The sequence below is a fragment of the Cervus elaphus genome, chromosome 16 (genome assembly GCF_910594005.1).
Source record: "Cervus elaphus chromosome 16, mCerEla1.1, whole genome shotgun sequence".
NCBI lineage: Eukaryota > Metazoa > Chordata > Mammalia > Artiodactyla > Cervidae > Cervus > Cervus elaphus.
The window spans coordinates 27,186,995-27,199,462 of record NC_057830.1 but is presented as its reverse complement, the minus strand read 5'-3'; the positions used below and the strand labels follow the sequence as shown (position 1 = coordinate 27,199,462).

Here is a 12,468-nt window from a genome sequence, read left to right as displayed (position 1 = left end):
GATGAGGGTGTTTGCTGTGACCAGTGCGTTCTCTTGGCAAAACTCTGTTAGAAGCTAAAAAGAACTAAAGAGCCTCTTGATGAAGGTGAAAGAGTGAAAAAGTTGGCTTAAAACTCAACATTCAGAAAAGTAAGATCATGGCATCCAGTCCCATGACTTCATGGCAGATAGATGAGGAAACAATGGAAAAAAAAGAGAGTATTCACTTTCAAATAACATAGTGCTGTTTTCCCTCAGAAGAGAAACCAAAGGCAGAGAAGAAAGGGAAAGATATACCCAACTTAATGCAGAGTTCTAGAGAATAGTAAGGAGAGATAAGAAAGCCTTCTTAGGTGAACAATGCAAAGAAATAGAGGAAAACAATAGAATAGGAAAGCTAGAGCTCTCCAAGAAAATTGAAGATACCAAGGAAACATTTCATGCAAAGGTGGGCCCCTTGAGCCAGACATCCTGGAATGTGAAGTCAAGGGGTCCTTAGGAAACATTACTATGAACAAAACTAGTGGAGATGCTGGAATTCCAACTGAGCTATTTCAAATCCTATAAGTATGCTGTTAAAGTGCTGCATTCAGCATGTCATCAAATTTGGAAAGCTCAGCAGTGGCATAAGACTGGTAAAAGTCAGTTTTCTTTCCAATCCCAAAGAAACACAATGCCAAAGAATGTTCAAACTACCGTACAATTATGCTCATTTCGCATGCTAGCAAAGTGAAAGTCACTCAGTTGTCCCAACTCTTTGCAACCCCCGTGCACTGTAGCCTGCCAGTATCCTCTGTCCATGGGATTCTCCAGAGAAGAATACTGAAGTGGGTAGCCATGCTCTTCTCTAGATTGGTTGCATAAAAGGATCATTAACCTAAATTTCTGGTTAACTTCTCCAGGCCACATACTAGAGTAGTAACCATTCCTTCTCCAGGAGATCTTCCTAATCCAAGGATCCAACCTAGGTCTCCTGTGTTGCTGGTGGATTCTTTTCCATCTGAGCCACCAGGGAAGCCCAAGAATACTGCAGTGGGTAGCCTATCTGTTCTCAAAGGGATCTTCCCAACCCAGGAATCAAATCAGTCTTCTGCATTGCAGGCAGATTCTTTACCAGCTGAGCTACCATGGAAGCCCACATGCTAGCAAGGTAATGCTCAAAATCCTTCAAGCTAGGCTTCAGCAGTATGTAAACTGAGAACTTCCCGACATACTGGCTGAGTTTAGAAAAGGCAGAGGAACCAGTGATCAAATTGCCAACATTCATTGGATCATAGAAAAAGCAAGAGAATTCCAGAAGAACAGCTACTTCTGTTGGCAATACACATAGACGTTACACAGGTTTGATCCCTGGGTGAGGAAGATCCCTTGGAGAAGGGTATGACAACACACTCCAGTATTCTTGCCTGGATAATTCCATGGGCAGAGGAGCCTGGTGGTCTACAGTCCATAAGGTTGCAAAGAGTCAGACAGGACTGAAGCAACATAGGACTGGAGCACTCTGCTTCATTAACTACACTAAAACCTTTGACTGTGTGGATCACAAGTAACTGGAAAAATTTTAATGAGTTGGAAATACCAGACCACCTTTACCTGCCTCCTCAGAAATCTGTATGTAGGTCAAGAAGCAACAGTTAGAACCAGACATGGAACAACAGACTCGTTCAGAATTGGGAAAGGAGTCTGTCAAGGATGTGTCTTGTCGCCCTGCTAATTTAACTTATATGCAGAGTACATCATGCAAAGTGCCGGTCTGGATGAAACACAAGCTAGAATCAAGATTGCTGGGAGAAATATCAGTAACCTCAGATATGCAGATGATACCACCCTTATGACAGAAAGCGAAGAGGAACTGAATAGCCTCTTGATGAAAGTGAAAGAGGAGAATGAAAAAGCTGATTTAAAACTCAGCATTCTAAGAATGAAGATCCTGGCTTCTGGTCCCATCACTTCATGGCAAATAGATGGGGGAAACAATGGAAACTGCGAAAGACTTTATTTTCTTGGGCTCCAAAAGCACTGTGAACATTGACTGCAACTATGAAATTGAAAGAGGCTTGTTCCTTGGAAGAAAAGATGTGACTAACCCAGACAGCATGTTTTAAAGCAGAGACATTACCTAAATCAGTCCTTAATATTCATTGGAAGGACAGATTTTCTTTTTTCTTGGGCTCCAAAATCATTGCAACAGATGGGGAAGAAATGCAAACAGTGACAGGTTTTATTTTTTCTTGGACTCCAAAATCACTGTGAATGGTGCTTGCAGCCATGAAATTAAAAGATGCTTGCTCTTACATAAATCACAGCAAGATCTTTTATGACCCACCTCCTGGAATAGTGGAAATAAAAGCAAAAATATATAACTGGTACCTAATTAAACTTAAAAGCTTCTGCACAGCAAAGGAAACTATAAACAAGGTAAAAAGACAGCCCTCAGAATGGAAGAAAATAATCAATATGAAACAACCAACAAAGAATTAATTTCCAAAATATACAGGGAGCTCATACAACTCAATAGCAGAAAAACAAACAACCCAATCAAAGAGTGGGTAAAAGACCTAAACAGGCATTTCTCCGAAAAAGACATACAGATGGCTAATAAACATATAAAGAGGTGCTCAGTATCACTCATTATTAGAGAAATGCAAATCAAAATTACAATGAAATATTAGTTCAACCCAACACTGGAAAAGACCTTGATGCTGGAAAAGATTGAGGGCAGAAGGAGAAGAGTGTGTTAGAGGATGACATCACCATCTCAATGGCCATTAGTTTGAGCAAACTCTGGGAGATAGTGAAGGACAGGGAAACCTATTGTACTACAGTCCTTTGGGTCACAGAGAGTCGGACAGGACTGAGCAACTGAACGATATCAAGCTCAATCTACCTTGCAGCTAGAAGAGAGATGATTGAAAGTCTGATTCACAAGTACTGGCCTAAAAGAGCTGAGATTAATCATCAAACATTTTTCTAGAATGAGAGGATGCATATTTCGAAGAGCAGAGGCAAGATTGTCAGGATTTTCTTCTGACATTGGAGACAACATGCATGGACAATGAGAGACCCAAGATGTAAAGTGAGAATCAGGATAATCATGCCCCAGAAGGCAAGGAAAGTATGTTGTAAGACAGTGGAAGTCAACAGTATAGAAATGTGGCTGAGAGCCTGGTGACAATAAAGGATTACAAAAAATAAAATACAATTTAACTCAATTATTTGCTGAAATTTTACTCTTTTTCAAGGAAAATAGAGCTATATATTCTCAATGAAGAATATTTGATTACAGTGTTGTTTAGAGATCATGCTGTTTGTATTTCCTCTGTAATTTTCCTCTCCCCATACTCTTCAATGTCCCAAGAATATCTCATCTGTATGTCTTTTTCGGAGAAATGCCTGTTTAGGTCTTTTACCCACTCTTTGATTGGGTTGTTTGTTTTTCTGCTATTGAGTTGTATGAGCTCCCTGTATATTTTAGAAATTAATTTCTCATCCTCTGTTGTCCCCTTCTCCTCTTGCCCTTAATCTTTCCTAGCATCAGGGCCTTTTCCAATAAGTCAGCTCTTCTCATCAGGTAGCCAAAGTATTGGAGTTTCAGCTTCAACATCAGTCCTTCCAATGAACACCCAGGACTGATCTCCTTTAGGATGGACTGGTTGGATATCCTTGCAGTCCAAGGGACTCTCAAGAGTCTTATCCAACACCACAGTTGAAAAGCATCAATTGTTCTGCACTCAGCTTTCTTTATACTCCAACCCTGACATCCATACATGACCACTGGAAAAACCATAGCGTTGACTAAGACGGACCTTTGTTGGCAATGTGATGTCTCTGCTTTTTAATATGCTGTCTAGATTAGTCATAACTTTCCTTCCAAGAAGTAAGAGTCTTTTAATTTCAAGGCTGCAATCACCATCTGCAGTGATTTTGGAGCCCAGAAAAATAAAGTCAGCCACTGTTTCCCTGTTTCCTCATCTATTTGCCATGAAGTGATGGGACCGGGTGCCATGATCTTAGTTTTCTGAATGTCGAGCTTTAAGCCAACTTTTTCACTCTCCTCCTTCACTTTTATCAAGAGGATTTTTAGTTCTTCTTCACTTTCTGCCATAGGGGTGGTGTCATCTGCATATCTGAGGTTATTGATATTCCTCCTGGCAATCTTGATTCCAGCTTGTGCTTCTTCCAGCCCAGCGTTTCTCATGATGTACTCTGCATATAAGTTAAATAAGCAGGGTGACAATATACAGCCTTGACGTACTCCTTTTCTGATTTGGAACCAGTCTGTTGTTCCATGTCCAGTTCTAACTGTTGCTTCCTGACCTGCATATAGGATTCTCAAGAGGCAGGTCAGGTGGTCTGGTATTCCTATCTCTTTCAGAATTTTCCACAGTTTATTGTAATCCACACAGTCATAGGCTTTGGCATAGTCAATAAAGCAGAAATAGATGTTTTTCTGGAACTCTCTTGCTTTTTTGATGATCCAGTGGATGTTGGCAATTTGATCTATGGTTCCTCTGCCTTTTCTAAAACCAGCTTGAACATCTGGATGTTCATGGTTCATGTATTGCTGAAACCTGGCTTGGAGAATTTTGAGCATTCCTTTAGTAGTGTTTGAGATGAGTGCAGTTGTGCAGTAGTTTGAGCATTCTTTGGCATTGCCTTGCTTAGGGATTGGAATGAAAACTGACCTTTTGCAGTCCTATGGCCCCTGCTGAGTTTCCAAATTTGCTGATATATTGAGTGCAGCACTTTCACAACATCATCTTTTAGGATTTGAAATAACTCAACTGGAATTCTATCACCTCCACTAGCTTTGTTTGTAGTGATGCTTCCTAGGCCCACTTGACTTCACATTCCAGGATGTCTGGCTCTAGGTCAGTGATCACTCCGTCATGATTATCTGGGTCATCAAGATCTTTTTTGTACAGTTCTGTGTATTCTTGCCACCTCTGCTTGGTTGCTTCTGCTAAGTCACTTCAGTCATGTCCACCTCTGTTTGACCCCAGAGATGGCAGCCCACCAGGCTCCCCCATCCCTGGCATTCTCCAGGCAAAAACACTGGAGTGGGTTGCCGTTTCTTTCTCCAATGCATGAAAGTGAAAAGTGAGAGTGAAGTCGCTTAGTCGTGTCCGACTCTTAGCAACCCCATGGACTGTAGCCAACCAGGCTCCTCCATCCATAGGATTTTCCAGGCCAGAATACTGGAGTGGGGTGCCATTGCCTTCTCCATCTGCTTGGTTAGGATGTTTTATATTGAGATTAATGGCTGCAGTGTTAGTAACCACACTAATTTTAAGAAAAATCCTACTAGTGTTTTAATGGGAAGAGAATAAGAAGGATAAAATGGGAATGATTTGAAGAAATTTATAGATGTTAGTTGAAACACTTGTTAGTAGTTTCTTCATTGGAGTAACTATTTGTGTTTTGTGTTTTTTAGGAAATCATTTCAAGAAACATACCAATCAGATTCTGAAGAATGGAGATCGTCAAAAGATCTGAGAAGTCATCTTGAAAGTTTAGAATCCGAACTTCAATTTCTAAGTGGACTTACTGGTATCAGTATAAGAAATTATTGCAAGAAGACAGAAGACTTAACTAGCACTGAGATGGCAGAAAAGAGTAAGTCTTTTTCTTTTGGCTGCACCACATGGCTTGCAGAATCTTAATTTTAGTTTTCCATTGAGTGATTGATCCTGGTCTCACAGCAGTGAAAGTGTTGAGTCAACCATTAGACTAGCAGGGCATTTCCAGAGCAAGCATTAATTTCAATCAGCAAGTAGTGTTGAGGTTTACCTTATTATGCATAGAAAATTAGTTTTCTTATCATTGAAATAAATTCTGCAAGGTAACGATTTGCATGTGTGGTTATGGTAAACTTGTTTGTCAGGTGTCTATTGAACTTTACAATGTATGTAATATTCTTAAAAGCTGCCTGATGTAGATATTAAAGAAGACATGGTCTCTCTTTAAGTATCTGAATAGTCAAGTAACAGAGATAAGTGATTTTAAGGAAAATAGCACTATTAGTTTATAAATCTTAGCTGTTGTTCACTACTGACATGAGAACTGTGTCACCTCTCATACTCAGATATTTCAAGAACTGGATCATTTGGCAGAGGAGGGTTTCTGGTCCCAGTGACTAATGTTATATTAATTACTAAAAATCTGTGATACACTAACAAGTAAAGAGAAGCTAATTCAGCTCATAGTTGTATGTTGGGGTCTTTGTTTAGAAGAAGGAATCATTTTATGAAATGCTTCCTGATTTTCCTACAGAAATAACCCTCCTGATTGGGGAGAGGGAGAGTGATACTTCGAAGGTCATGGACAGCTCACTTCAGTGGAATTACATGTAGAAATGAGTAATGAGATTTAGACACTTCAGGTACTTGAATAGTTGGAATACAGAGAGTATGGAGAGGGAAGTTTTACTGTGCGAAAGTCTGTCTTTCTATTTTGAGTCCCAGGGTTACCCTAGAAGATACTTCAGTGGTGGTGCCCATTCAGAATGCCTGTAAAAATTTTTTTAGCTTGTTTCTTTCTTTATTTTTGACTACACTGGGTCTTTGTTGCTGCACGTGGGCTTTCTCCAGTTGTGACCAGCTGGGGCTACTCTCCACTTGTTGTCCATGGACTTCTCATTGCAGTGGTTTCTCTTGTTGTGGAGCACAGGCTCTAGAGGGCATCAGCTCAGTAGTTGAGGTGCATGGACTCAGTTGCCCTGTAGCATGTGGAATCTTCCTGGACAGGGGTCAAACCTGTGTCCCCTGCATTGGCAGGTGAATTCTTTACCACTGGACCACTAGAGAATTCCCAGAATGCATTTAGAATGGGCTTGTTTCAGAGCTTTTCCCGTTGCTGGCTTAGATTTCAATTTTCCTGGCTCTGCCAGGTTAGTTTCAATTTTTCACATAATATCTGGCTGATCCATCTGATTTTAAGCTTAAAAAATTAGTTTACTCTCATCTTTTTCTCTTTATCCTTGTAGAATTGTGCCCTTCTGGTAGAAAGGCCAATACAGGGGTAGATTAAGAGGTACAAACTATTAGGTATAAAATAAGCTATAAGGGTATATTGTACAACATGGGGAATATGGCCAATATTTTATAATAACTGTAAAGGAGTATAACCTTTAAATATTGTGAATCACTATATTGTCCACCTGTAATATATATTGTATAGCACCTATACTCCATTTAAAAAAAGAGCAAATTGTGTCCTTCTAAAAATAACTTCATTAGAAAAATATAATAAAATCAGAATCATGGTTATCTCCTTTCTTAGACATAATGTATAACTTGGAAAAGGCATGAAGGAACTTTATGCAATACGTTGAAGTTTCTGTATCTTGATCTTGGTGGTGGTTACTTGGGAAACACATGTAAACATATATATATATATATATATCTATCTCATGCTGTATACTTAAGAATAGGGCATTTTATGAGTTTGAGTGTATTCATGTTATACTGAAAAAGTACTTTTGCTATTTTAGTAAAGTTTTGAGAGTTAACTGAGATAATTGCGTGGATTTAATTTATTGTCTAAAAAAAATAATAATAATAATTTATTGTCTAACTGGAGCCAGACAATGTTGAAAATATGAAAAATACGAACAGTTATCATAATTCAAATTTGTCTAGAGTTATACTACCATATTTCTATTTCTTACCTTAATCTTTGGTATCATTGAGAACTAGAAAATACAAGTTATCTTTAATCATATTTCTCAAAGGTGTATATCCTTCCATGTATTTTCAATGCAAATGCTAACACTCTCACACATAAACCCACATGTATTATAGATAGCCACACAAAATTAAATAATTGATATTTAAAGAAAATTGTTACTTGCAAACAAAAATCTTTGTTTTTCTGATTTATAGGTATTAAAAAAGTTTTGCAGAGACACAGATTATCAGGAAATTGCCACATGATTACGTTTCAGCTTGAATTTCAGATTCTGGAAATCCAGGTAAATTAAGGAACATGTTGTGGTAGGTAACACAGATTCTGCTGCTATGACATAAAAATACCCCATACCCCAGTCTTCAGCAGTGGTTGAGTTGAGGAGACATTCCTGAGCCAGGACCCCTTGTAGCATGTTTGTACAAAGTGGTACCATTAAAAAAATTTTTTTCTTTTACATAAGAATACCCCAGCAACTGCATATGGTAGTATTATTGCTGAGAGCATAGTCTTTATTGAAATAGAGGTAATGAGATGTTTGTGGGATTCCAGTGTGAGCCCTGAGGTCATATGAACAGTCTTGAATGCCCTCAGTAGTCAGCTGGTATCTCAGTTATCAGTAATCTGTTAGTTATTTATTGCTGCTTAACATTTTCTCCCAAATTGAACAGTTTAAAACAACAAAGAGCATTTATTATCTCACCATTTTCTTTGAGGCAGGAATTTGTGAGTAGCTCAGTTGGTGTTCTTCCTCTGGCCTCTCCTATAATTGTGGTCGTCTGGGACCACCACAATCTGAAGACTGTTCAGGGCTGGAGGATTAGACTTCAAGATGGTCATGGTTATGCCAACAAGTTATACAGATCTACTGAGGCCCAACACTGGAGGAAGATACTCTTGGCTAGGATTTTCACATAAAATCAGAAAGCAGACAGACAGAACGTTAACATGCAACCCCTGGTCAGCATAGGGCAGAACAAGACTCAGACATCTTCAAAGTCTGGCTCCAAGAAGAGTTGGATCCAGGCATAATTTTGAGAACTAACCAAGTCTGGGCATGTGCTTTGATAGCAAAAAAACAATTTCAGTCAGTTTGTTTTATGAGTTTGGGCCTATAGGGAGAATGTATAGAGGAAAGAACAGATAAGGACAGGCAAGTTGCCTTGGCCTCAGTTCATCAGATAACTGAAGTGAATGTAGACCAGTTGTCACAGCCAAGTCATAGGAATAAGCTGCTTGCTTGCATTCACAGTAGTGTGCCCGGATTCCTCATGCTTATCCTCAGCCACAGAAATAGCCTCAAGCTGTGCCTTTTTCTATGCCTTTTTCTATATTAGAAGTTACCCCCAACTAGTCATGAGTGATTGGGTCAAGGTATCTGCACTAGAGGTTTTGCCTCTTGAGAACTCTTTGCAGTCTATGTCCCTGGTTGTCACCACTGACCCTGGCAGGCTGAGAACTGACTAGGTCTCTCATCTGATGACAGAGTTTCCAACTTGCTCCCACATCAGAGTATCTCTCTTTAGTCTGTCAGAGTAACCTAGAACATCCTCAGTGTGGCATTACCGAAACCAGTTGAGCAGGATGTCAGGTACGTGGGTGATGAGTATCCTTTCACTGCTGGCAGTTTGGCACCAGGCCTTGGAGCCTTGCAAAATTCTTAGGATGATACTATACTTCTGCATGACCTCACGGATCATCTGCTGAAGGCTAGAATAAAATATGGACCCAATTGAGTTGATCTCGTTTAGGATGAACAGCCCGTGCCAGGACTCCAGACTCCTCAGAATTCCTGGATGTTGTCCCATTTTAGAAGGATGCATAGTTGGACCAACTGCCTTTTCTTTCTGGCTAATGTGATCCTAAACTCAGAGTGGTGATACACCAAATGTTTACCTGCATTCTTGCCTCCATTAATGGCCAGGCCTGTAGATTGTGTCAGGTTGGCAGAATCAGAGCTCTGAGATCTAGTTCCATGTCTTAAAACGTCTGCACTATCAGTGTATACGTGTCCAGGAAACTGCTTAGGGGCATCCTGTTAGGTTGGTGCAAAAGTAATTGCAGTTTTGCATTGTTGAACTTTGCCGTTTGATATTGGAATGCATTCTTAAATAAATATGGTTATGGTGTACATCATTTTAATGTGCATTTCTCACTTTATGTTTCTTTGCTAACTGTTACTTGCTGTTTATTTTATATTTATTTTAGACTATAGAAATGATATTAGACAAAAAGCAAATTTGAGTTTTTTTATTTGCGTTCAAAATGGGTCATAAAGCAGAAGAGACAACTCATAACATCAAAACCACATTTGGCCCAGGAACTGCTAACGAGCATACAGTGCAGTGGTGGTTCCAGAAGTTTTGCAAAGGAGACGAGAGCCTTGAAAATGAGGAGCCTAGTAGCCGGCCATCAGAGGTTGACGATGACCAATTGAGAGCAATCATCGAAGTTGACCCTCTTACAACTACATGAGAAATTGCCAAAGAGCTCAGTGTCAACCATTCTATGGTCATTTGGCATTCAAAGCAAATTGTAAAGATGAAGAAGCTCAGTAAGTGAATGCCTCATGAGCTGACTGAAAATTTAAAAAACCGTTGTTCTGAAGTGTTGTCTTAGCTTATTCTGTGCAACAACAGTGAACCATTTCTCAACTAGATTGTGATGTGTGATAAAAAGTGGATTTTATGCAACAACCACCAGTGACCAGCTCAGTGGTTGGACTGAGAAGAAGCTCCAAAGCACTTCCCAAAGCAAACTTGCACCAGAAGAAAGTCATGGTCACTGTTTGGTGGTCTGCTGCCCATCTGATCAACTCCTGCTTTTTAAATCCCAGCAAAACCATTGCATCAGAGAAATATGCTCAGCAAATTGATGAGATGCACCAAAAACTGCAACACCTGAAGCCAGTATTGATCAACAGAATGGGTCCAATTCTGCTTCACAACAATGCCCAAATCCGTGTTGTACAACCAGTGCTTCAAGGTTGATCGAATCAGACTACGAAGTTTTGCCTCATCTGCCGTATTCACCTGACCTCTTGCCAACTGACTACTACCTTCTCAAAGCATCTCAGCAACGTTTGGCAGGGAAAATGTTACCATACCCAGCAGGAGGCAGAAAATGCTTTCTAAGTGTTTGTTGAATCCAAAAACATAAGTTTTTATGCTACAGAAATAAACACTTATTTCTCGTTGGTAAAAATGTGCTGATTGTAATGGTTCCTATTTTGATTAATGAAGATGTGTTTGAGCCTAGTTATAATGATTTAAAATTTACAGTTCAAAACTTCAGTTACTTTTGTATCAACCTAATAGTAGCCTTGGGCTTCTACAGGCTTTTTCTTCCATTGGTATTCATCTTTTTTATAGTCACTCCCTGGGTTATCTGGAGAGAAGCCAGATTGCTGGTAAAATTAGGCTCATCCTTGGGAAATTGTTGTTCAGTCACTCAGTCGTGTCCGACTCTCTGCAACCCCATGGACTGCAGCACGCTAGGCTTCCCTGTCCTTCACCATCTCCCGGAGTTTGCTCAAACTCATGTCCATTGAGTTGGTGATGCCATCCAACCATCTCATCCTCTGTCATCCCCTTCTCCTCCTTCCTTCAACCTTTACCAGCATCAGGGTCTTTTCTAATGAGTAGGCTCTTCGCCTCGTGGCCAACGTATTGGAACTTCAGCTTCAGCATCAGGCCTTCCAGTGAATATATCAATGAATATCAGGGTTGATTTCCTTTAGGATTGACTGGTTTGATCCCCTTGCAGTCCAAGGGACATGTATGGGACATGTACATGAGTCCAGTTGGAAAAAAGACCATACTCTGAAGTTGAGATGAACAACCTACTCAGTGCAGCTGTACATTCCAGGAGAGGTTGTGGCCAGAAGTTGATTGGTGTGCTCATTAGTGGGGCTTTGGTCTGAGAGATAAAACAGAATAGAATATTTTAATTTCATTTTGTTGAAGTTGCATACTTGTGGTCACTTTAATCCTTTGAAGGAAAGCGTCAAGTGGCAAGTTGGTCACATCAGAAGTCAGATCACACTTAAGGTTTCAATTTAGGGACATTTTTTTAAATAACATGATGTGCTTCTGAAGAATGGCTATTATTTGACTAGAGGCATTCCTAGCATGAACTGGTACTGCAGTTCCCACAGTGGCTTGACTTGAATGGTCCTGGGTGGCCACCATGAAGTCACATAGACAGGACCAGAGCCATGTGGGGCCTGCCATACAGGCCTGCTACCCATGCTATCGTGGCTACACTCCCTACCTCCTACCAGACAGTGGTGACACCAGCCCAGACCTCACCTCCCTGTCAACAGTACTTTAAGCTAATATTCTGATCCTCATACTACCAAAGCATGATTGAAAATTTTATAACCATTTTGTAATGGCCTGCAGTTACACTGTTAGCTCATATGCTTAATGAATTAAAATTAGATGTGCTCCATATAATAGGAAACTTAAAAAAAAAAAAAAGGAAGATTCAGAATACTAGAAGTTTATTTTGCTTAAACAAAATTGCAAAATCTGTTTTCAAGGGCTGGTATGGTGGTTTTATGACCATCAGGCCCTGCCATCACCCATGTGGGTGCCACGTTATGGTGCAGTTATCACTTCAGCATTTCAGACATTGGGAAAGGGCTGGGCAAACAGGGACTCACCTTTTCCATTGAACAGCATTTTTTAGAAATTGTAATACCCATCATTTTCACCTGCATTCTAATGGCCAATAAATAAATGCAGGGGAGGCTGGAAATTTAGTCTTCATTATGCATGGCCATGTGGCCAATGGACAAAT

General features: G+C 40.0%; 1 protein-coding gene across 1 annotated transcript in view; it reads left to right on the top strand.

Annotated features, from left to right (window-relative positions):
* LOC122710226 (centromere protein P) overlaps positions 1-12,468 on the top strand; it is a 225,125-nt gene that overhangs the window by 14,260 nt on the left and 198,397 nt on the right. Inside the window, exons 2-3 of the mRNA XM_043927884.1 lie at positions 5,414-5,595; positions 7,863-7,951. Coding sequence (XP_043783819.1) covers positions 5,414-5,595; positions 7,863-7,951 — 271 coding nt within the window. The remainder of the gene's footprint in view (positions 1-5,413; positions 5,596-7,862; positions 7,952-12,468) is intronic.